Source organism: Hippopotamus amphibius, chromosome 9, assembly GCF_030028045.1.
Source record: "Hippopotamus amphibius kiboko isolate mHipAmp2 chromosome 9, mHipAmp2.hap2, whole genome shotgun sequence".
In the NCBI taxonomy this organism is placed as follows: domain Eukaryota; kingdom Metazoa; phylum Chordata; class Mammalia; order Artiodactyla; family Hippopotamidae; genus Hippopotamus; species Hippopotamus amphibius.
The window spans coordinates 59023357-59049872 of record NC_080194.1 but is presented as its reverse complement, the minus strand read 5'-3'; the positions used below and the strand labels follow the sequence as shown (position 1 = coordinate 59049872).

Below are 26516 nucleotides of genomic sequence, written 5' to 3'. Positions count from 1 at the left end.
TACATCACTGCAGTCACCTGGCTGTCTTCTCCCTGTGTGTCTTTGCATCGTCTTTCTTCTGTGTGTGTCTGTCCCTGGTCAGATTTCCCTTCTTCATTAGGATACCAGTCATATTGGGTTAGGACTCATCCTAATAAAGCCATTTTAATTTGACTACTTCTGTAAAGACCTTATAGCCAAATAAGGTCACATTCTGAGGTACTGGAGTGGGGAATACCCCCTATTGGGATGCCACCTTATCTTTTACTTGGAGGGGGGTGCACAATTCAACCCATCAGAGACACCAACCCTTAAATAATGTCTTAATGTCTATTTTCTTCTTTTATTTAAAATGTTGCTTATTTCTCACGAAATTAATTTCATGTAAGTTTGAAATATTCTTTAGGACAGTGATTCTGAGTTTGAACCTGGCTTCCCTGGTCTTCAGTTTCCTCCTATAAAAAAAATGGAGATAATAATCCCTAAATTACAAGATTGTAGTGAAATTTAAGAAGAAAATATGATAAGATACATGATAAGTTAAATATAATAAAAAGGAAGTGAAAATGAGCAGGAAATTAGGAGCAATACCTTTTAATCTGCTCAGCTGAAACTGCACGGAATGTTATATCTGATGCAATCAGGATCTGTAGTTGTTAATCAAAAAATTCAGAATATTAACAATTATATGCACATCTATACACATACCATACGAGATATAAATTATTCGTTTATTCTCTAGTCTTTTAATGTTGGACTAATGTGTTTATTGCTGCTGATGTTGTTTTAAGAGTCCCGTGGTTGACGTTTCACATCATTTTTCTTGCATAAAGCCCATATCACTTATAGTTTCCTTTTGGAGAGGTTTTTTTTTTTTTAATAATGGAGTGAGAAATAAAAACATACAGAAATTTTTTTTTAAGATTTTTTTTGCTGTGGACCATTTTTAAAGTCTTTTTTGAATTTGTTACAATATTGCTTCTTTTATGTTTTGGTTTTTTTGGCGGTGAGAGGTGGGATCTTAACTCCCTGACCAGGGATCAAACTTGCACCCCCTGCACTGGAAGGGCAAGTCTTAAACACTGGACTGCCAGGAAAGTCCTAAAAACACAGAGCAATCTGAATGTAGAATTCTGAGTAAAGCTTTCTCTACAGATCTAGAAAATAGTTAGCTATTTTCCTGAAAAGTTTCATAATGGTCTTGTTCATGTCTAATTTGATGGCTAATTTAACAAAAATCAATTCTCATTCAACTTAATTTTCTTTTTGTTCACATTCATATTTTATTAGCTTATGCAATATTTAGTTAAATTATACAACATTGTTAACAAGTAAAACTGGCATATATTGTTTAGGGCACAAACCCAGCTGATTCTCAGTGAGCCTAACAGCCAAGCTGGTGGGGGCAAAAGAGGCGGTATGGTGGAGAAGTGCCTACAGGCTAAGACTCTTCAGTCTGATCATGGATGTGGGTTCATATTTTACAGAAGAAATCTAGAGCAGTAGTTGATTTGGTGAGTTGGTTAAGTGATCGTGGATTAGGGAGCCATTATATTTTGAGGACTACTTACAGAAATCAGTTCTCCGTTTAGAGGAGTTTTGCCTAAATCTTCTACAGCCCGCCCCATCTGTACAACTACCACAGAAATAGGACGTGTGGTTGGGAAAGCAGAACCTAGCTGTTGGGCTGCACCCCACAGGCCTACAAGGCTTTAAGGTGAAAGTAAAAGCCGGGAGAAAGCAACAGAGACATCAGTGGTTTAACGGATACAGGGAAGCTGACATGTATGAAGCAAGGTCCCGGAGCGACACCCTGCTGTCTGCGGTGGATGGTGGGCAGGACATGGCTATAGCCTTAGCTTCTGGGGGTCTAGGGAGATGGTCAGTTATAGGGGGAATTGACGGCCAATTGGCTTATCAGTTACCAGGGAAACTAGCAGAGGGGCAGGCCTCTCACTGCCCCTTTGATAAGAACAGTCACTAGCTGGGGTGGGGGCAAGTATGTAGGCATGTGAGTACGGTGTAGGTGAAGCAGGCACTGCTCGAAAAGGGGATGTACAGAGAGTGAGAGGACAGCCACTTTGAGTGGCCTGACCATATATCAGCCAATGGGGGATACATTAAAAGTGAAATAGTATGGAGAAAGAAATGAGCTTGACAGATGTGTTTCTTTGTGCCTGCTCTGCTTCAAGGATGCTCTTGGTATGGACGTAGGATGTATGCTTTTATCTCAGTGCAGGGATTATTGGCTTCTCCTGGCTCTTCCTCAGTAGCTCCGAGATTATAGGGAAGAGAATGCACACCACACAGTGACAGATCTTTCTCTACTGATGTAGGTGACTTTTTGCTTGTGTCAGTATTTTTATCTAGCAAAATGGGTTTAAGCTGAACTTTTAAAAAGGCAGATATGTAGCTTCACTAGGTATTTACTAGGAAATGTCAAGTAGTGTTTTATTAACTTGGTGAGATAAAGCCAAAGAAATACACAAGAGGTCTGCAGCCTGGCTTGAAACAACTGAGAGACGTTTTCTTTGTAACTGTCTTAGCCTTGGATCGCTTATCCACACAAGGAATATGCTTTGACTTTGATTGTGCTCTTTTAAGTGTTCTCTCTGCAGATCACAGTGCTCAACAAACAGGCTTAATGCTGAGAAGATAAGGTTGGTAAGAAATGATAAGCACTGTACATGAGCCAGATTGTGGAAGAATTTAAAGTAAAGATGTCTGAAATTAAAAGCAGTGTGGGTTGGAAGTCAGTGGTCATATCATCTTACATTTGTGCATTACTTATTTTTGTCAGGTTGCATCTTCTTAATAAACATCTCTATGAGAAAAATACTCTCTATGTAGTTTTCTTCCCAAAGAAAGTGAGATTTGAACATTTAAATGCCGGATAAATAACAATGGATGAAACTCCCAAATAGAGGGAAGATAAAAGTAGAAATTAAGTATAATATATGATAAAATAATGGAAATTGATATGATCAACAAATGAGAGGAAGAACAAATCAGTAATATTCAAAAGAATGCTTATTTACAGGGGTATTAGAAATTAAAAAATTTGTGTATGTGCACACAATCATAAAGAGAATGGCATGAACAACTGTGTGCTGGTTTTTTGTTTTGTTTTGTTTTTGTTTTTTGGCTGTGTTGGGTCTTAGTTGCGGCATGCAGGATATTCACTGAGGCATGCAGGCTTCTCTCTAGTTGAGGCATGCGAGCTCAGTAGTTGTGACATGCAAGCTTAGTTGCATCATGGCATGTGGGTTCTTAGTTCCCTAACCAGGGATCAAGCCTGCTTCCCCTGCCTTGCAAGGTGGATTCTCTACCACTGGACCCCCAGGGAAGTCCCTGTGCCAGTATTTTTAAAAATCTAAATGAAATGCACCCAAAAAGAAATAGAAAACCTGAAAAGATTGAAACCATAAAAAGGAGACTTCTGGTTCCAGCTCTGACATACAGAGAATTTGGATATTGTCATTCCCAACATTACAATGTCAATGTCAATTGGAAAAATGCACAACCTAAAAGTTGAGTTACATTTTATTCCCAGGACAAAACTGAGGACTTACACCTGGATACAGCTTCTCAGATAACTCTGAGAGACTGCTCCAAAGAGGTAAGGGAGGAGCCAGGATATATAGGAGTTTTTGCAACAAAGACTAGGTAGTTGGAACATCAAAAGATTACTGTTAATTAAAGAAAACCACATATCTCAAGGTAAGGAATTTAGCGCTTTTCGATGTATGGGAAGATGCAGGAGTCTGGGCTCACTGAAGTCATGCCTGTGATGTGCACCTCAGCTATCTGGGGCCAGTGTCCTCTGCTGCTCGTCCCGAGTCTCCTCAGGGTGCACCATGTGGGGGTGCCTGCCGTGTCTGATGGCTTGATGGCAGGCATTCTGTTTCCATCCTGTGTTCCCTCAGGGCGCACCTTCGGGCCAGCTGTAGTCACTGATGGCTGCGCATCCCTTGTTTACTGATGTGGCAGGCAGCATTCTCAGTCCACATCAACAACAACAATAACCTGATCAAACTGGAAATTGACTTTTTTTGGAATTTCTTTACCTGAAACAGAAACCAGCCAGCAGGTGCTGTAAACTGGTAGGAACATTTTGATAGTAATTTTAATGAAGTCCTGGTGGCTGAGTGTAGATTGGTGGGAGATTGAAAAGCTCCTGGGAGCTGAGGTAGACCCAGGAGAGTGTGTGTGTTACCACATTTTCACAAGTTTTACCTCTGGAACCCACTCAGTGTCCAGGAGGAGGATCCGAGAAAGCTCCCCTCCTGGCCCTGGGAAAGAGGATGGGATGAAATAAAGGACAGCCTCTCAGACTCTTCTCCCTAACAAAGGTCTGCTATCCAGGGGGAAGGATTTCTTCGGAGGGCAATTCTGAAACATTATCTCAGCTAAGGGAAGGGAACTGGCTCTACTACAGTTGCCTCCAGAGCTCTTCTCTCACCTAAGGGAAAAATAAATAAATAAAAGCCATAGTCAACAGGGGAGGGAGCTTTGAGGAAATAGACTGGGAATGTTATAGCCAGAAAGGGGGGTAAGATGGAGGGGACAAATAAGGCTGTACTCCTGGAGAGGGACACAACACTTCTGAAAGTCATACCCCTGAGACACAGGCTCACTAAGCCTGAGACTTAAGTGAGGATTTGAGAACAACTCCTCTCCCCCACATCCTACCTTTACACTAACAAGCTTCCAGTAATAATAATAGTGGGGTAAAGCTGAAGAGGCTGAAAGCACAGGCTGTCTCTGAGAAGCAGTAAAAAGGGAAGCCTAAAAGCCAAGAGAGGAGGAGCAAAGAAGCTCACTATAGGGATTTGAAGCCTTGGGTACCAAATAGTTACAACAAACATTAAACACAGATTATCTTTTAGCCAGATTAGTATAAATTCTCACAATGAAGTCCTATTTATTTCAGTAAATGTTATCTGGTATGACATGTCTTGCTTTCAGTAGGAAATGGCAAGTCCTGCCAAAAGGCAAGAAAAAATTATCACACACACACACACAAACACACACACAGACTGAAGAGACAAAACAATCATTAGAACCAGACCCAGATATGACATGGATTTTGTAATGATCAGACAGAAATTTTAACATAATTATGGTTAATATGCAAAAATCTCTAGTGAATAAAATAGACAAGAATCAAGCCCATGTGGTTAATGTCAGCAGAGAGGTGGAAACTCTATGAAAAAATCAAAATGAGATGATAGAAATAAAAAAATACAGTAACACAAAGAATGCCTTTGATTGATTCATAGGTAGATTTAACATGGCCAAAAGAAAAGAATAGGTGAACTTGAAGGTAAGTCAATAAAACTTCCAAAACTGAAATATAAAGAGAAAGAAGAATGGGAAAAAAGACAAAGAGAACATCCAAGAACTGTGGGATGGTATAAAAGATTCAGTGTTTCTTTTATGAGCAGCTGCAGAAGAGAGAGAAAGAACAGGGCAGAAGAAATATTTGAAGTAATAATGGTTGAGAACTTTCCAAAATTAATGATAGACAAAACCACAGATCTGAGAAGCTCAGAGAATACCAAGCAGGATAAATACCAAACAGCAAACAAACCCACCAAATACCAAAACCCCATACCTACATTTGTCATATTCAAACTACAGGAAACCAAAGACAAAGAGAAGATCTTAAAGGAAGTGGGGAAGAGTGGGGTGAATGTAAGGGCAGTAGAATCAGAAATCAAAACTATTCCAGTCTCTTCCCACTTCCACCCAACCTTGCCTCCATCACCAAGATACTGATCCGTGGTTTTACATCGTTTACCTAACTTTCAAAAAGTACATAATCTGTTTTATACAGAGTTTTACAGGAAATTTTAAAAAGTGAGGATTGGAAGTGAAGCAGATGGCACAATTTGTTTTATAAGCCTAACCTTTTTACCAAAACTGGACAAGCCCAGGATAAGAAAAATATAGGCAGTTGTCACCTGCAAATATAAATGTGAAAATTCTAAGTAAAATATTAGCAAATGAGCCCAGCAGTGTAATATACAAAAATACTTTATATCTGAAAAGGATTTCTCCTAGGAGAAATCAACATTAAGACATTTGTCAACTAAAAAATCTGATTAAGAGATTAAAGTGGTTTGTTAAGTAATTTGCTCAATCTTATAGCTATTAATGGGTGAGTAAGATTTCACCTTGCATAGTTGAGAGCCTAAGCTCTCATCCATTATTCTGTCTCTGAACAAAGACAAAAAAAGTGAGGATGGAGGGAGAAAGAAAACTATTAGGGTTTTTGTTTCTTCTCTATTTTACCCAGTCTTCTAAGTCCAGCGTCTTCTTAAATTGTTCTCTTCCTAGGTTCCTCACAGAATAGCTGTGTTTTCTTGAGCCATTCTTACTGCCACTTATTCCATAAAAAGGAAGGTTGCCTTTGGGACATAGGCTCCCAGAAAAAGCAAGTTAAATACAGTTCATTGCAACATGTGATTAAGTGTCATGTGGATATTAGAGATCACAAGCACAGAAGGAGGTTAGAGATGAAGGCTGGGGATAACGTCTAGAAGGCAAAATAAAGAAGGAGTTAGAGTTGAACTAGGCCTTAACATTTGGGTTTGCCATTTTCAGAGGTAGAGAGAATTTCTAAGGATGTTCTAGTCCAGGGCATCAGCATTATTAAAGGCTTAGAGGTGGGAATGTGTAGGTCAGTCTGCTTCAGTGGAAAGGAAAAGTTTGTATTGAGGAGTGGTGGAAGATAAGTATGGGAAATATTGGTTATGGATTTTATCCTATAAAGAAAAATAAAGGTTTTGGGACTTTCATCTATGAATTTATTCATCTTTTCCTCCGTTTAACAAATATCAAGCATCTATTCTATACCAGTTTCTCTGCTGCCGTCCAGAGTACAAGGGTTAAATTAAAAGGAAATGACTCCTGAGCCTGAACTGTTCTGAGAAGAATCTCTCTTTAGGTCTTTGGACAGAGGTAAAAAAAAACATCTTTCAAAAATGGCAGTGGTATCTGAATTCGTGAAGCAGGCCTGGTTTATTGACAATGAAGAGCAGGAGTACATCAAAACTGTGAAAACATCCAAAGGTGGTCCTGGGTCAGCAGTGAGCCCCTATCCTACCTTCAATCCATCCTTGGATGTTGAGGCCTTGCATAAAGCAATCGCAGTTAAAGGTGTGGATGAAGCAACCATCATTGAAATTCTAACTAAGAGAAACAATGCACAGCATCAGCAGATCAAAGCAGCCTATCTTCAGGAAAAAGGGAAGCCCCTGGATGAAGCTCTGAAGAAAGCCCTCACAGGTCACCTTGAGGAAGTTGCTTTGGCTCTATTGAAAACTCCAGCCCAGTTTCACGCTGATGAGCTCCACGCTGCCATGAAGGGCCCTGGAACTGACGAAGACACTCTGAATGAAATTTTGGCATCAAGAACTAACAGAGAAATCAGAGAAATTAACAGAGGCTATAGAGAGGAACTGAAGAGAGATCTGGCTAAAGACATCGCCGCAGACACATCTGGAGATTATGAGAAGGCTTTGCTTTCTCTTGCTAAGGGTGACCGATCCGAGGAGCTTGCCCTAAATGACGACTTGGCTGATACAGATGCCAGGGCCTTATATGAAGCAGGAGAAAGAAGAAAAGGGACAGATGTGAATGTGTTCACTACCATTCTGACCACCAGAAGCTATCCCCATCTTCGCAGAGTGTTTCAGAAGTATTCCAGGTACAGTAAGCATGACATGAACAAAGTTCTGGACCTGGAGTTGAAAGGTGACATTGAGAAATGCCTCACAGTTATTGTGAAGTGTGCTTCAAGCAAACCAATGTTCTTTGCTGAGAAACTTCATCAGGCCATGAAGGGTGTTGGAACTGGTCATAAGATACTGATCAGGATTATGGTTTCCCGTTCTGAAATTAACATGAATGACATCAAAGCCTGCTATCAGAAGCTGTATGGCATTTCTCTCTGCCAAGCCATCCTGGATGAAACTAAGGGAGATTATGAAAAAATCCTGGTGGCTCTCTGTGGAGGAAACTAAATATTCCATTGGTGATCTCAAGCTTTTGGATCAGAAGACTTTTTAATTATATCTTTTCATTCCATATCATAGAGTTAATAGGAAAGTTTCTTCAACAGGAATATAGTTTAGTAACTCCTTCCTGGAAAATATAGCTTATAAATCATTTTTTGTATTACAACTTTATATAATAGAGATGTTTTTTAAAAAATATATTTACTCCAAACTATAAAACCTCATAAAGAGGTTGTTCTAGTAACATTGCCTGAGAAAAATGTGTATGTCGCAGAAAATAAAATGATTTTACAGGACAAAAAAAAAAAGGAAATGACTCCTGCTTTAAGGATCTTTGCAACTAAAAAGACAGATGTGTCTGTAACTAAAATGCACTGCAACAGGTGCTGTACTGGTGGAATGTATGACTGGGTATGAGAGGCCCAGAATAAGGAGTGATTAATTTTGTCAGGCAGGAGAAAGAATAACAAAGAGCTGGAGGAATCTAATCCCAAGTAAACTACCCTCGATAACTTAGAGTAGATGATCCATCTTTGTCAGATCCTCAGCACTATTCCTCACTGAGCATCGGTGGACCTTGGAGGTCTTCCATCTGTGTTTGGTCACGGCCTGACCCCTCTGTGTGTGGGTCATGGCCTCAGAGCCCAGTATGGCCAGTGGGTGAAGCTGGCTTACTGGCAGTTGTCCTAAAACACCTCTTATTTACTGCTACTTCCTGTGTTCTCATGGCCATTTCTGCCCAAGTAGAACTCTCCTGTTTGACAGATACTTCACTTCCAGGTGTAGAGGTTGCTTCTACTTTCCCCAAGTTTACATATATCACTCTGATGGTGGAGGATTCGTTCCTGATGCCTTCCGTGATGCTTTAGGGAAGCAAAGGGATCACTGAGGTACATCCAGGGGCTGTATGTAACATTCATGGTGGCACAGCCTCTCAAGCCCTGTTCAAAGAGGTTTTATTATTTGGCAAGAACTTGCTATATAATGTGATCTCATCAAGTCCTCTTTTGAGTGGTGTCAAAGGATGGCAGGAGAATGAGACCCCCATTTATGCATTAAGATCCTTGAACTAATTGGAGAACATTTAGAAAAAGTATGTATTTGGCGGGGTAGAGAAGGTAGGGAATGGGAGTGGCTAGAAATTTTATATCCTTAGGCAATTTGCAAAAATTAAAAATTTTCTATGACCAGTGACATTTTGCTTTCTTTTAGCAAAATCATTTTGGACTTTTCTGTTTCCTAATTAAACCCATGAACATTTTGAAACTTTGACTCTTTCAGAACATAATCTTGACCTTTGAAATATGCTTTGGTATTGTAAAAGTCAAAAAAAAACTTGCTTCATTCCTTGATTCATGAGTATATGTTGCTTGATTTATATACGGCTGCTTTTATATATCCTTCCCAGGCATCACAAAGAGTTCAGTTTTCGCGTTTTAGTGTGGCAACAGCAGAATTTTTAAAAGGATTCTCTGACCATTTGAGCTACACATTCTATGACTTTGTCTTAATGTTTCTATGGAGATTGTCCTGTTCTTTGAGAAATTGTTTTAGGAGTTAGTAGTCTCCAGAATTGGCGGTATTTTTTTTGTGTTCCTTGTGTTACCCCAGTCCCTGATAAAACCATATTTTAGTAGCAGTTTATACACTTCCTTTCTAATTATGTATTTAGCACATAAGGGATCCTTAAAAATTCCTTCGTAACTAACTGTTCCCTTTCTTATACCTTAGTGCTTCTTAAATTAGAGTAACCAAGGGAACCGCATTTCATTTCCCCAAACATACTTTGATTTCTTTGCTTCGTGCACATGCTTAATTTGCTGGCCTGAAAGTTGTACAGACTGCACGGACTTCCAGAATTGCTTCCAAAGGGAAAGATAACTTAACGTCGAATCCTTCCAATCAAGGGCTCCACGTGAGCTCAGCCTGGAGGAACACTGATTTCAATCCCTTTCCGGGAACTAGTAACAGCACATCCTAGTAGCTCCCCAGTCGGGGGATTCCAGGTGCCTCCAGGACCAGGTAACTGAGGCTGCCAACATGGATCAGATAGACACATCCTTCTTGACAATAGCAGATTCTCCAGGTTTTCACCCTTTTCCCAACCAGCTGAGGAATCCATCCTACGGACCCTGAGAGGGCTCTGTTTTTTCATAACATTGTCAAGGTAATGATTTAAGAAATTTTCTCTTAATATCTTAGAAGGCTCGACTCCTGGAGACAATTAGAGAAAGGGACTCTGGAAGGCTGAACTTTTGAAGATGACAATTATTCTAACTGCTAGAGACCAGCCTCAGGGGAACTCTCTGTTCAGGCTTAAACCAGATGATTTTATTTGCTAGAAATATTATTTAGGAGGTATTGCAAGAGAGTAGGAGGGGCAGAATGTGTTTGTTTAAGAGAGAAAGATTGGGAGATGGAGATTGACTAGTAACAGTTAAGGGATCCTTTTTGAGAAAATGTGATAATTCATTCATTTGGTAATGGAGCAAATACCAAGGGCCAGGTGCTGTCCAGGAGCTGGGGATACAGTGGTGAAAAGAAAGGCAGGCATGGTGCTTCAGGGCTTCTTAGAATGATGCTCAGGTGTTATTGCTTCATATATATCTCCCAAACACCGAAAACACTGTCTAGCATATAGTAGGTACTCAATAAATGTTTGTTGAGGGAAAGCATGGATAAACATTGAGTGAATTTCTCTGCTGTCATTGAACTGTTATTTTCTAAGTTTTTCAGTGCTCGTACCTTGGCTTCTGTTCATGCATGTAGTGTAGTTTGCCTGCAAAACCCTGGGTTGATTTGAGAGGAAATGCTCTTGATTACAGACATATAACTAGTCAGGACTGATCAGATGGAAATCTAATGTAGACCTCTAATTTAATGAGGAGAGAAAAAATTACCCAAACAAGAGCATGTGTAATTATGCTAAATTTCATGACTTTGGGGTCATAAATGGATTTTTCTTGATGTTCATTTGACACGAATTAATTCCAGTTGTTGCTGACTGTTAAGCAGCGGCTTGTAGGGTCCTTTATAATAAGAGGACATTAATTCCTGCTAAATTATGATGAGCCTCCTGCAGAATCATCCATTTCATTCATATGGATGCAGCTAATAAGGAGACAATGAAAGACCAAGGGGATCAGAGGGAGGCTTTTGCTGCAGAAATTGAAGGGGAATGAACGTTTGCATCACGTGAGGCAGAGCGGCAAGGAAGAGCTTTAGAGTTAGTGTCTTAGTCACCTCGGACTACTGTAACCAAATACAGACTGGGGGCCTTAAACAATAGAAATTTATTTTCTCAGAGCTCTGGAGTCTGGAAAGTCCAAGACCAAGGTTTGGGCAGGATTCCATTTCTGGTGAGAGCTCTCTTCCTGGCTTGTTCGATGGCTGCCTTTTCCTCATGTGGACTTTCTCTCTGAGTGCATACAGAGAGAGAGATATGGAGAGAGGACAGGAAGGAAGGGGGTGGGGGCAGGGAGAGATGCTCTCTGGTGTCTCATAAGGACACCAGTCTTAGCAGATCAGAGCCCCATGCTCATGACCTCATTGAATCTTAATTACCTCCCATGAGCCCTGTCTCCAAATACAAACACATTGGAGGGTTGGGGCTTCAGCATATGAATTTGGAGGACACAGTTCAGTCCACAGCAGTGGGATAGCTTCAGGTTTGAATTCCAGCCCTTTCACTGCCTAGCTGTTTCGAGCCTGGCTGCTGGCTTAGGCTCTATGAGTCTCATTCCCCTAACTCCATATACCATGGGAGTAAGAATCACAGCCTGAGTCACGAGATTGCAGTGAATTAAATGTGTCTGAGAGCCCTCACCCAGGCAGGGCACACAGCGGGCACTCACCAAAGGCTAGCCTTCCACCTCCTCCCTTACCCATTGTGCCCGCTTGGACTTCATCCTTCTTTGCCTGACCAGGCTGGGATCCAGGTTCTCAGGCACATTTCTGGTGTGGATGCCCCTTTCAGTGGTCAGTGGATCACATTCTAGGAGGGCAGAAAAATCTTCAGCAGCAGGGATTAAATGTGGAACGTGTGACGATCTGAATAAGTGGTGATATTGCGAAAATGAGAGGATTAGCAAGCACATTAGTGCCAGTGGAAATTATGGAATAGTGAAGCTAAGGAAGGCATTTTTAATGACTTGAGTAAATGAGAGAGTGACTTTAATTCTGTTCTTTCAAATTATGGGATTAGGCTAAGGCCTTTCTTTGATGAGAAAATAAAATGGAATCATTTTCAGCAGAATTCCATTTTAAAAGTATGCCCATCTTTAAATATTGTTCTTTAATAATCCTGTCAACTGTTAATGAATTAAACATTACGTATAGGAGTGTTGTTTTTATTTCCTACTCTGCAGATAAGTCTCCTGAGAAAAGATTCTACATCTTCTCTGGGCTTTCTTTTCATGGTATTTGAAATTAAATTCCTCTGGCCAAGTGTTATGTATAATTCTTAGTCCTGGTTTTAGCACAGATGTTAATAAATGTCACCCCAGGACATTTGCTTTCTTTATCAACCTGAATTAACTGTTTTCTTATATATATTTTTAAACACGTCAGTGCAGCCTGAACCTTGATATTTTTAAGGAGATAAGCATATTTTTCCCTCCCTTTCTTTGTACTGAAGGAAAAAAATTCATCAAGTGTTATGCCAGCTGCATTCCAGTACCTTTGTAGATTTTTGTTAAATATGCTGTTTGTGCCTGCGTATTAAGCCCTCTAATGAGCTAATATCAGTCCTCAGCTATAGTTTATTGGTGGCATTTCCTCAGCTCAGCAAATGTGTCTTCCTTCATTCATTGAGCCTGTGGCGTCGTTGTCAGTTGGTGCTATTTAGTGTGACAGGAGGAAGTAAAAAAGCTGTGCTTGAAAGTGCTGTCAAATTATTATCTTTTTTTTTGGTCCCAGTCCTTGTATTTGGTATTCAGAAGAAACCCTTTAAGGCATTGAGTACAAAATTAGATCAGTTCTATAAGATAATGGCCATATTTCACAGTTATGAGCTGGTGTGATTGCAGGGTAGCGCTTACCGCTTAGAGTCCCTTCTTGTTGTGGTTCCTCGATGAAGTGGACTCTAATTTTTCGTTTTCTTTTGTGTTTTGCCAGCTTCACACAGTGTTCTGTGCTGGCAGTTGGGATAACAGAACTTGAATTTTCTTGAATGAAGTAGAGTGGAGTGGACATCATCTTTTCGACTGCTAAATTGTGTTGGTGCGTTGGTTTATGTTCTCATTTGTAAGAAGAAGTAACAAAGAGCATGCATTGTTTGATTCTAGGAAAAGAAAAAGAAAAGATTGCACAGAATAAACAAGGGTCAAAATGTAAGGAATAAAAACAAGTCCGCTTTTTAGATTTCTTTTACCTGAGGACCTTTTTAGGATTATGACTTTATTTGCTCTGTGTAAGGCGATCTGTGATTGTTTTGTTGTTGTTGCTGGTTTGTTTGTTTGTTTGTTATCATCAGATGTACTGCAGCTTCGGGATTCCACAAATCCAGAAATCCTTTGTACTGTTTTCTGTCTTGGCTTCTTCACCCGCATGCTAATTGCATTATGTGGCCATTTAAAAGTTCACTGTACTTGAATTTTTTATGGTGTGCGTGTGTGTTTGTGAATAATCACTCTGGGACTAATTTGGGGAGAGAGTGGAGCTTTAACCATGCTTTTGAGACATCTGAGAGATTATGATATGATGGCCCAGTTGCCGGGCATACAATCTGATAAACACCTTTGTTGAGTCAATTTGAGTTAACTTGAAGCCCAAGAGACATTTCTGCAGTTTTTCCATTAGGGGATCAGTATTTTTGCTGTTGTGTAAATTCTTGTGTCTCTTTTTTTTTTTCTTTTTTGCATTTAGTTCTTAGCCAGTAAGTAAGCTTGGTAGCTGATGGGAAGGAGGGTGAGTTTATTGAATAACTTTCCAGATCAGTTTCTGGCCCAGACTTCAGCTGTAACCAGCATGATTTCAAACATGCCAGGTCCTCATTTTCTCATTGACCTGCCTGGCCTTCCTGCCAGAACTAGGCAAAATAAACAATAAATTAGAAAATATGGCTTCTTTCCTGCCGTTTTCTTGGAATATAGTCTTGGGGACATAAGCCAGAACTCTAATGAAGAAAAATAAACCTTATCGAAGGAAATTTTCATATATCACACTAGATTTTTCTTCTTAATATTGAATGTTAGGTACAACTGTTATATGTGACAATTTCATATGAATAGATTGGACAATGTTAAAGCTGTGAAGTCACTTAGGCAAAGAAACAGGATAAAGAAATACATGAGAAATGAGAAAGCCAGGAAAACCTCTAGGCAAGTTACAAAGTCAGAATGACTCACTTTTTAAACAAATTTATTTTAACTATAATTGATTTACATTTTGTTAGTTTCAGGTGTATAGCTTCAGATTCTTTTACATTAGAGGTTATTACAGGATATTGAATATAGTTCCATTTGCTATACATTAAATCCTTGTTGTTTATCTATTTCATGTATAGTAGTATGTGTATGTTAATCCCAAACTCCTAATTTATCCTTCCTCCTCCCTCTTCTCCTTTGGTAGAACTTTTTTCTATGTCTGTGAGTCTGTTTCTGTTTTGTAAACAAGTTGATTTGTATTACGTTTTTAGATTCTATATATAAGTGATATATAATATTTGTCTTTCTCTGCCTGACTTACTTTACTTAGTATGATAATCTCTAGGTCCATCCATGTTGCTGCCAATGGCATTAGTTCATAGAATGACCTACTTTTAAGGGAACAAGTTAAAGATGGTGTTACCTAGGCCCTGCCTGCTACTCCCATTGTGCGAGGCACTGTAGAAGTTTCAAAGTTGAATGAGACCAAAGTCAAGTATGAAAGTACATAAAACGCCATAAGAAAATTGTGTAAGAACAATGACAGATGCCCAGAGAAGTACAGATGTATTTTTATGAGAGGTAACGTAGGGAGAGATTGCATCTAGTTCATTGCTTCTGAAAGTGTGTCGGCAGACCTGCTGCCTGTTGGAAATGCAATTTGACTGGCCCTACCTGAACCTGTTCTGGGGCTGGAGCCCAGGAATCTGTATTTTAATGAGCCCTTCCAGGTGATACTGATGCTTGCTAAAATTTGAGAAATATTCAGTATATAAAGGGAGACTCAGGATTTTGTGGAGGAGGTGGTATTTAAATTGGGCAAGAGGAGCAGACAGAACATGAGTAGGCACTGCAGGAAAGCAAAATTTGCAAAGTCCTTAAGCCACCATCTATTTTAGTGCCTCCAACTCTTAGAATGAAAGATTTATTTTATACTTAATCTAAATTCGTCATGCTTTTCCATAAGGCAGTTTCCTCTGTTTTCATTCTCAGTGGAATTGTGAATCATGGTGATCATATTTTGTATAACAGCCTTTGCTGTATTTCAAGGAGAATATTAAGTTCCCTACTGTCTTTTCTTCCCCAGGCTAATTAATCCTCATTTGTCAGCCTTTTCTTCTACCTTCCAACCCTTTTATCATTTTCATTGCTCTTGTCTGGGCTTTCTACAAATTTTCCATATTTCTCCAAAGTTACAAAGACCCAAATTATGTCTGGTGCTGGTTGAGGTCTTTGCCTCTGCAGGTAAAGTGGATGAATATCTTGAGCCCCACATTATGTTTCTTTGTGAGAATCTACCTACAGAAGTAAGAGAGTGTACGGTAGTATTTTTTAACACATTTTCTTTGGATTCATGGGGAACTGGGGATTGTTCACATGACATCTTGGATCCTTGTAAGTACCGGCCATTGTCTGCAAACTCAATAACTATTATGATTTTCACATAAATGCATTTTTTCCCTAATTTATTTAGCTGTAATAGGGATCACTAAAATTCAAAATCTGTTATTTTAACTTCTTATGCTTTCTTAACATAGTAAAACTCCAACTACTATGGTGGGAATCTATGGAATTTTTAAAGTCAGCAAAGGAGCCCTTTTGGGGATGAAAACACATTTATTGCAGCAATAGGCCAGACAGCAGGCATGGTGCCCTGTCTTCGTCTGTACAATAACAAGAAAAGGATCTACCTTTCATGATATCATCATGAACCATGTGTCAAAAAGGTCGTTATTGCATGTAAAAGAACACAGTAGGTGTTTAACAAGTGTCAGTTATTATTTATGGGTACTGACTTTTGTGTCTCACATGTGCCTTTTAAGCCACCATGATCATTTGCTCCTCTGGCCCTAGAGTATTTAGATCACATCTGTCAAATGGTGCCACATTTTTCTCCATCTACACCTCTGCTCTTATCACTTTCTTGTGTTTAAGTTTCTGTGGGTAGGGGACGGGGGAAAGATTCCTTTTGGAGAGTTTCCTCAGTCCGAGCTGGCCTTCCCTATGCTATATCTTGCCATGAGAGGCCCCTTCATACTCTACTGGATGTCTAGAATTTCAGCATTTCCTGCTTGAACTAAAAGCAATAAAAGAGGAAATAGTGTGGGTGGGTTTACTGAACAGCACAAAGTTGAAAATTTAAGACACTTTTCTATATAGTCATTTGAGTTTTCACCAAGCACATTATTTTCCTGTATGTTGACAGGCAGGAGAGGAAAATTTCTGACCCAGGAGTCTGTAAAGCGTTGAAGACTAAATAAATGTTCTTAGCAGAGCTGAGATGAAGGTGGGGCTTGTCTCAATGGAGCCTTTCATGGAAGAGATGCAATTTTCATGGCCCAATCTCTTTCCAACTCTGGGATCTGTGTGTTTATCTTGGTGATATTGGCATAGGTTGTCCTTTCATTTGTTGCTATGGAAACAGGTGATGCCACACCTACCTCCTCTGTCTGCTTTGCGTTTTATGTGAGGTGGTCTGAGAGGGCCCTTGTACACATACTTCTTTGATGGGTCACTGCTCAGTTCTTATAATTTATTCTTGTGCTGCATGCTGGTATATCATTTCCGATCTTTGTCATTTCTATTTGTCTTCTACCCTTAGGCTTTGTTTTGAGTTATTTAGCTTACAACAAAATTCACTTATCTGAAAACAAGCTGGGAGAGATCATCATCCCCCAGGTCCCCAAATCAAGAGCAGGGAACTAGGAGCTCTTATGAAACCAAAACGGCCCTAGTGAACAAGTGAGAGTTTGATGTTTGTGGAGAGAACCAGAAAAATGCTCCATGGTTTGGTGTTCTGGCCAATACAGGATGCTTGACATTGATTAGAAAGTTAGACCTCCTAGGTGATTTCTCTGGCACTTGTGGTTTTTCCATTGCAAAATAAAATGTAGTTACATTCATAGAATTTTAACTTTAGCCTGTCTTTTCTTATTTTGCCTTTTTAAAGCATTGTATCAGTTTTGTATTTCTCCACTAGCTCTTCGCCTACAAAAAATGCAACACATGGGCTTAGATAATTTTTTTTCTTGGAAACACGTTTGACAAAGCTGCATATAACAACAACATAATTTTCTCAGCAGGAGAGCACAACATACTACCCTCTTGCAACTGGGCTTTAAAAAAATCTAAAGAACACAGTTACTTAGATAAATTTGGCTTGTGTTTTAATATTTTTGCAGTGACATCTTTGCTTCAGAACATCCCCAGTTGAAAAAATATGAAACTTTCTCTTCCTGATGTGCTGGGGAAAAGATGGATTCTCCTGCCAATTTCAGCGTGAATAGCCACAGTCCCTATTTAACTTGTTCTCTTTGTAAATTACAAGCCTAGAAAAATCCTGCCATTTCCCAATTTTAAATATGTTCTCATTTGATCTAATTTATCCAGCAGTGAGTGCTGATGGCATTCCACAGGTTGATTAGTCTCTCAGTTTGTTACATGGCTGGGGTACTGCATTCCTGGATGTTTGCATGTTCTTGGCATGTCTGAATCAGGATGGGCATAGAAGCAGAAGCCTTGGAGTGGGAACAGATGCCCCAGGCCATTAGCTAATCTGTCCTCCCGCATCACTGGAGCAGCAGAATTGCATTTTATTCCCATGTTGGCCGCAGTTGCAGAAGAGTGGAGTCTCACTAGACCATACGCTGCCTCCGTGCTTCATGTGTCAGTGGCTGTGGTTTAGGAAGACACTGCATTGTCATGGTTGAAGAAAAGAACATCTAGCAGATGGTGCAAAGCATCTGAAGTCTAGGACTAACTTTGGGGGTTTCCCTGGTACCATTGGCTTTGCAAGGTCCAAGCTGGCCCCTGAAATATGCTTTGTAATAGTCTCTACCACTTTGAAGATGAGAAGGAGTGTGAATAACCATGTGGGTAAATATATGTGTCTTCCAGCATTAGCTTTTTTTTTTTTTTGCTGTGTTTCAAACCATATTCCCTACAATTCAGAGCAAACCATCTTCACACAGACAGAACTGCTTGAAACCTATCTGTTTAACCTTTCTTGTTATTATTAATGATAATTAATTTATATGACACTCAAATTAGTGTTTCTTATACATTCTTCTTTCATTGGGAAAATGGATATGCTGTGTTTTGTTAAGTGTATGTGAGAAACCACTGGCAGAGTCACCTGGCTCAGATTATTTGTAAATTTTGTCAGTGCTTTATCCATTACCCAGCACTGACTTGGGTTTTGACATCAACAACTCACATAAAAGTTGTCACCAGTCCCTTGAAAGTAATTAACATTTTAGCAACCCACCCCAGAAACTTTGCCTGATGGATAAGATTTTTGGGAGGCGTGAGGTCACCTGTGAGATACCCTTGTTTATTGGGTCCCAGTTCAGAGGCAAACATACAGAAATGGACGAGACCCTTTCTTGATGGCTCCTCTACATCCTTCACAGATGCAGATCTGTCCACACCCTGCTGAGAAAGATGGATGTATCTGACCTTTGGTTGGAGCAGAGGATGGGTACCAGGACAGATGCTGGAGGTTAGGCAGTGGCCTGGGGAATTTGGCCAAGGCAGCTTGAATGCATGCCTTGGAAAATACCAGCCTCGCAGAACAATCCTGGAGCTGGAGCAAGGGAACGGAGGATAAAAAGGATATCGAGGCATTTAGATTGTCTGAGCTCCCTTTTCAAGTTGAGAAATGAACTAGTCATCATTGCTTTGGTACAATCTGCTGCTTTGATAGTTCTTAGGGATTCGTGGTGATTTTTTTGTTGTTTTGTTCCTATTTTAAAAATGCTAACCTATTATGAAGGTTATTTCTAAATCACAGCTGTGGGGAAGAGTTTGCCTTCAGCTCGTAACAGGGTTGTTTTTCTCATTAGGTAATGAAACCCATTCCAGGGACTCGATTTTGAATTGTACACTCTCAAATTCAACATTAAAAAATACATCTTGGATACCTCTTAGTTACTTGGCTGGATTCTGGAAATAGCAAAATGAGAAGAATGGACTCTTTTCTCCTAGAATGTATCATACAGCAGGAAGACCGATGTGTAAACCAATAACTACCAAATGGTGTGATGTGTGAATGTAGACAGAGAAATGCTAAGGTAAAAACTGAGCATAGAAGAGGTCATGGTCCACTTTCCAGGAGGAGTGTGTGAGTTAGGGATGACTTCAGAGAGGAAATGATACCTGAATGACACACGATGGAGAATAATTCACATCTCAACAATTCCCTCATTGCTGGATAACTGAGGTAGTATTCCATATCACTTATTAAGTCTTTCACTTAGTAATGTATTTTATGTATGATAACCTCATACCCTGAAGAAGCCAGCTTTTACTAGGCTAGAGAAGAAATGACTTAAAAAAATAATATTTAGGAATAATTATAACAACAACAACAGCAACAAACAACAATAGTGAAAGTGTTAAACAACCTTCTCTCCCCCAAAGAGAAATATATTTCCATTATAACACCACCAGGCATCTGTAAGACTTGGTGTCTTGCTGCGATCTTCCCTTTCACCCTCCAGACGTGACCAGGTGTGCCACGTCTTCAGAAGGCAGTGAGCAAAGGTACAACTTAGAGCATGTCTGTCTCGTCTGTCTCACAGTGCCTGCACGTCCCCAGGCAGCATCTAAAGGGCTTATTGACCCTGCTGCTCTGGGGACCACTCCAGCCAAGAGGGCTCATCCCCGAGCATAGTGTAGTTTGCTTAGGGAATTTGTTTGGGTTCTTTTCTGAATCAGAATTCTGTTTGTTTGGTGGTTTGTTTTTGTTTTAATAAATTTATTTATTTATTTATTTATTGGCTGTGTTGGGTCTTCACTGCTGTGTGCGGGCTTTCTCTAGTCGTGGCGAGCGGGGGCTGCTCTTCGTTGTGGTGCACGGGCTCCTCATTTCCGTGGCTTCTCTTGTTGTAGAGCATGGGCTCTAGACTTGCGGGCTTCAGTAGCTGTGGCACACAGGCTCAGTAGTTGTGGCTCACGGGCTCTAAAGCGCAGGCTCAGTAGCCGTGGCGCACAGGCTTAGTTGCTCCGTGGCATGTGGGATCTTCCTAGAGCAGGGATCGAACGCCTGTCCCCTGCATTGGCAGGCGGATTCTTAACCTCTGCGCCACCTAGGAAACCCTGGTGGTTTTTTTTTTTTTTTTTTTTTTTAAATTGACATAACTTTGCTGGGAATTGCCTTTATGGTATGTGTTACTAACAGAGATAGAACCGCTATACTCAGTCTTTGTAAAACATAGATGCGCCTGTTGTAGCTTTTAGGAAATCACTGGGCCTGAGGAAGGAAACATTTTTGTAATATCTGGACCTCCTGGCCAAACATCAGTCTAGTTTTTAGAAATTTACCAGCAAAGCAAAGGAGTGTTCAGAAGAGGCTCTGGCGTTTCCCTGGCCCCCTCCCTACCAGACTTCAGACTTATATTTATTGAATCTCAAAGTCGTTTAGTGCAGGCTTCCTGCTCCCCATCCCCCATTCATCTTCTATATTAACTTTATTAGTGCTCTCTATCAAAACCCCTTTGGAAACCAGAACCGCTATTATGACTTCTGGATTTTACTCTCCTTGGGTAAGCGTTTAATGATAAAGCAGCTTTCATGAACACAACATTTCCGTTGCTGTTAAATTTTCTTATGTTTCATGGTAATATACCATGTTCATTTCTATGTAGTGTTCTTAACAAAGTGGTTTAAGGGACTTCCACATTTCTAAAGCCACCTGACTTCCAGGAAAACCTTGTATAGGTTGCAGGAGGTGAGTGTTTATATTGACCTACAAAGATCCAGGAAATTCATGGGGCCCTAGTTTTTGTTAATCCCATTATAAAGGGTGCCTGAAGCAGAGAGTTTAGGGCTTGAAAAAACCGAAGATCCCCATGAAGATAAATAATAAGATATAAAGCAGAGATAGGAGGATTATATTACATTTCTTTTAGACCTCAGATTTCTTTCATCCCTAAGTGTGTGGGGATAGTGCTTATCTTCATGATTGGATTAGCAAGGTAACGGAGGAGTTTTGAATTTCACTTTCTGCCTTTCTAATGCTTTATATTTATGACTGGTGTTACTGTTGTATATTTGTTCATCTCAACCGTGTACCCGTCACTAAAGCCAGGACCCCTGACCAGTCTTAAATGAGGTAAGTGACAGTCTGGAGCTAGCAAGTCAGTTTCAGGTGTACTCTTTTTAATTTATTTGAAAGACTTCATGCCATTCTTCCAGCTAAATGACAATATCACAGGTAGGCTCAAGGGATACTTGCCATCTTTCAAGGATAACCTCTCACAGTCTTTAGGGAATGTGGGAAACTTGTTTAATATGAAAGACCATTCCCTTAAGGATGTCTGAGGCAGGAGAAATGTGGAAAGTTCATTTAGATTTTAAGCCCATTCTGATTTCTAGAGTTGATTGTAGGAGCAGGGGTCAGCAAAGCCCAGCCTGCAGGCTGGCCACCTGATTTTGTTAAGTTTTAATGGGACACAGCTTTTGCCATACAAGGGCAGAGTTGAATAGCTGCCACAGAAACCCTCCAACTCAAAAGCTTAAAACATTTACTATCTGATCCTTTACAGAGAAAGTTTGCAGAACCCTGCCTAAGGGTATCATTGATGCTTAATATTTATTAGGGCAATTTAGCTGATAATTATAAGCTGTGAAAGGAAGGGATCTTAGATTAACATATACACACTGCTATATGTAAAATAGATCATCAACAAGGACCTACTGTAGAGCGCAGGGAACTCTACTCAATATCTATAATAATAACCTGTGAGTGAAAAGAATCTGGAAAAAGAATAGATATATATGTATGTATAACTGAATCGCTTTGCCGTATACCTGAAACTAACACAACATTGTAAATCAACTATACGTCAATTAAAAAAAGGAAGGAGTCTTGTTAATAAGTCCACACATTATGGTTTCTGCTTTCCCAAAAGTGAACATTTTTTTGACCACTCCTAAAGCATGCAGCTGTAGGAAAGGCAGAATCAAGATTGCACGTGGATGGCTTCTCTCAGCCTTACTTCACGGAGATATTCTAGAGCCCCTGTTCTTATCTCCAACCCAGTTTTATATACAGTGGGATTTCACATCCAAGTTCTGGTCCCAAAGAATTCAACAGTTTCAGAAGACACGGCTAGAAGAAGTGCCGATCAACCTCTCACTCTGATGGGGCTTGGAGGGCAGAGAGAATACCCATCATAACTAAATGCTTACTAATAATTTAAATTCTACAGATTTCAGGACTTTGGCAGCTTGACTCAGTAAATCTTTCCGGTCTTTCTTTCGTTAAAACAAGGGAAAAATACACAAACAGATTAAAGTGCACTTAGAAACCCAGCTGGCTTATTTTTAAGCTCCCAAAGGAGCACTTGATTCCCTGCTACACTATTTTCCCTTTTTATCAAATTGCTAAGAAACAGTAACTCAATTGATTTAAATGATTTCTATCACACATAGCCTTTAAGACAAGTAATCGGTTTATTATGCTCAGTCATAACGATGGTATTTTACTTCTATGAATTGTATTTTCAGCAGCGCTCATAAAATACCCAATTTGACTTCGTTTATTAACTTTCTCATTTTTCCATTAGCTGATGTTTTCCTGTCTCAGATAATTCGCCTGCCCATTGATATTGCATAACTCAATAGAAATGTGTCTTTCAAAAGAAGGAACAGCACATTCTTTGAGGTTTGGCTAAGATGATTTTATCTGAATATATCTCAAAGAATAATTCTTCAGGTTTTGTTTTAGTCAAATTTCACTTTTAATGTTGTAATCTGAATATCACTTTGAATTTAATTACATTAATTTTTGTGGCTTGCTATTTAGTAGTTTCTTATTGCTGAGAGCCTAGACATTAAAAAAAAACTCATTTCTACTTTTTAGATAAGAAGATATGATTCAGTTTTCATTTATTCAGCTCTTGTCTGCAAAATTAATTAGAAAAGATGTCTGGTCTTGTATTAATAAGGTTCAGAGCGGTGTTTTATTCTCTGTTGAGTCTCCTTCAGTCTGTTGCTGAAGCCATGTAGGCCTGCATAAGGCATCCACATTATTTTTTTAGCTTCCTCCTGTTTTTTTGGCAAGTGACCATGTGTGTGGTAATTGAGCAATTGTGTGCTTACATGGGTTTATGGAATTTGCATCAGCAACTTTTGGAGATCTTAAATTTTTGACTCTAAACAGACTTGAAGAGGAAGTTTTCTGAAATACTGTCTTTTGGTTAAAAATGAATTTTGCATTTTATTGAGTGACAGTCTCAAAACATTGAAGCCGCATTTCCCTTTTCTCTTGGCCACATCTTCTTGTGCCTTTGTAATCTTGGAGACTTGGAGACTCAGGCATCTTTCCATTTACGAGCAGGTGCGTGAAATGCCAGGGAATGGGGACAAATGTTGACTGAGCCTCGGGTAGACCGAAGCCAGCGAGCGAAGCCTTCACATGCTTCATCATAGCCTCGCTTGTCCATTAACTGCTGTTTTTTGCTTCCTGTGTGTCAGATGCGGATACTGAGATGGAGATGGTGAGGTGACCTTTGTCTGGGTCCCCCAGCTAATGTGGCAGATCAAAGTTTTGAGCTGCGTTTGATGTCTTTGCCACCTGTGGTAAACCTTTCTGTCACCTGTTCCTTGGCCTTGCTTGTCAAAATGCGATTGATTTTGCCATCAAGAGAGACACCTAGTTCTCTTCTGTAGCTGCTTCCACAATGTTTTCTCATTTGTTTGAGTCCTGACCCATTCATTCCTGAACTGGGACTGTGCTGTCCTGCCCCCTTTAGGCCTCACCCTTCCAATTCCACTCCTGCCCCTGTCCCTGACTTTTGCTTCCCTGACTGTTCTGTACCCCATCCCACCCCCCGCCCTCCCTCCTCCGCCCTCCCCCACCCCCCCGCCCCGCTTCACTTTTTCGGTTCCCAAGGGCAACTTTTTCTGGGAAGGTGCTTGTGTTAACCTTCGGGCCCTCTGGCTTGAGAAAAATTCCATCTTGAAGCAGTGGGGCTTGTTCAGTCACTGGCAGAAGCTGGAAGACCCTGTGAAGGGGATGGAGTCCAAGTTTCCATACAAATTTTATAATTTTTTGTTCTAGTTCTGTGACAGATGCCATTGGTAATTTGATAGGGATTGCATTGAATCTGTAGATTGCCTTGGGTAGTATGGTCATTCTAACGACATTGATTCTTCCAGTGTAAGAACACAGTATATCTTTCCATTTGTGTTGTCTTCAGTTTCTTTCATCAGTATCTTATAGATTTTGGAGTACAGTTCTTTTGGCTCCTTAGGTAGGTTTATTCCTAGGTATTTTGTTCTTTTGACAAGATGGTAAATGAGATTTTTCCCCTTAATTTCTCTTTCTGATATTTCACTGTTAGTGTGTAAAAATGCAACAGATTTCCATATATTAATTTTGTATCCAGCAACTTTACTGAATTCATCGATGAGCTCCAGTAGTTGTATGGTGGCATCTTTGGGATTTTCTATGTATGGCATCATGTCATCTGCAAACAGTGATAGTTTTAAGAAGAAGGGATGGGGCCTGAATGAGGCTTTGAAAGGAAGAAACTTGGTGGGGCGCGTGGGGTGGGGGAGAAGAGTGCTTGACCAGAGGCTCTGGCAGGATGCTGGGGCAAGGGTACATGTGTGGATGAGTGTGCTTGCATTGGGCATGGAAGGGTGTGTGGTAAAGGAAACAAAAGGCTGAAAGGAGGCTGACGCTGGGCCGTGGAGCCTGAAATACAAATGTAGGATTCTGGCAGCTGAGAGCTGCTGGGACTTAGTGGCAGGGGAAACCCTGTCTTGCCCTTTGCCTGGCAGGCAGGCAGTGGATATTTATTGAATGGCCACAGATGGGATCTGGACTTTATGGGTCCTCCTGCAAGGGAAATTAACTGAGCTGGAGGAGTGTGAAATGAGAGGCAGCATAACCCAACAGGATGCTAGTATTGCTCATTTTCCCTCTTCTCTGTGTGTAAGATTCACAAGAAACTGGAGGTGCACTAAAGGAACACACGCCAGAATCCTCTTCCTAGTTGATGTGTTTATATTTACTATTGCTTCATTTACATTTAGGAGAAGTGATGCAAAGACTGTACGGAGTCTAGGCAAAGTAAAATCTCTGATACGTGGGCCTCACTCTTCCCCCTTCCCTGGCCGCAGTGTGTCCTGAGGCAATTATGAACACTGCCTGCCAGCCAGCCCTGAAGTCGTCTAAGTCAGTGCTTTTCAAACTGAGTTATGATCCCATCCATGGATCACACAGTGAAGTTAGTGGGTTGCCGAGAGCATTTGAAATGCCACATTATAAAATATAAAATAGCCCAATGCATTGCACATCATAAGGGTCAGTCTGTTTTGTGACAGAAAATATATTTCTTATTGTGGGTCACAGAGAAGTTTGAAACACAACATCGTAAGTGAAAAGAGCTCCTTACTTAGGAATATCATAAATCTATCTTTAGCTCTCTGTGTAAAGAGATCATATGATTTATCGCTCCACCCAGGACACATTTCAGGGGGAAAGGGGTAGCTCTTAATTAGACCACAACAGGTGTAAGCCGGGACTGCCTCAAGCTAATTAAGAAATATGGTCACTCTGCCTGTATTAATCAGAGTTCTCCAGAAGAACAGAACCAGTGGGATATACAGATCTATATACATCTAGATTCATCTATCTCTATACAGACGGGGAGAGACAGAGAGAGCGTGGGGGGCGGGATATTGAGATTTATTTTAAGGAATTGGCTTACGTGCTTATGGGGGCTGGCAAGTTGGAAATGCATAAGGCAGGCCAGCAGCAGGCTGCCTACTCAGCTAAAAGTTGATGCTTCAGTCTTGAGTCCAAATTTTGCTGCAGGGCAGCAGGCTGGAAACTCAGGCAGGTACCGGTTTTCATGGTACAGACTTGAGGGAATCCCTTCTTCCTTGGGAAACCTCAGTCTTTGCTTTTAAGATCTTTAGGTGATTGAATGAGGCCTACACACATTGTGAAGGGTAATCTGCTTTACTCAAAGTCTATTGACTTAACTGTTTATCACATAAAAAATATCTTCACCGCAACATCTAGACTCGTGTTTGACCACACAACTGGGCATCATAGCCTAGCTGAGCTGTCATAGAAAATTGTCCAGCACACACCAGTTACTTAGGAAGGACAAATAGTGGATGAACATAG

At 40.3% G+C, this 26516-nt stretch overlaps 2 protein-coding genes across 4 annotated transcripts in view; both read left to right on the top strand.

The window, feature by feature from the left end:
- Nucleotides 1-26516, top strand: part of FAT3 (FAT atypical cadherin 3) — a 540254-nt gene that overhangs the window by 42444 nt on the left and 471294 nt on the right. The window lies entirely within an intron of this gene.
- Nucleotides 6955-8017, top strand: LOC130829054 (annexin A1-like). Its single transcript, XM_057695202.1, has one exon. It carries the CDS (start codon nucleotides 6969-6971, stop codon nucleotides 8007-8009), a length of 1041 nt encoding a protein of 346 aa, XP_057551185.1. The 5' UTR covers nucleotides 6955-6968; the 3' UTR covers nucleotides 8010-8017.

What these genes read in the sequence shown, in the direction of transcription:
- LOC130829054 (XM_057695202.1), top strand. Translation starts at nt 6,969, where the DNA reads ATGGCAGTGGTATCTGAATTCGTGAAGCAGGCCTGGTTTATTGACAAT.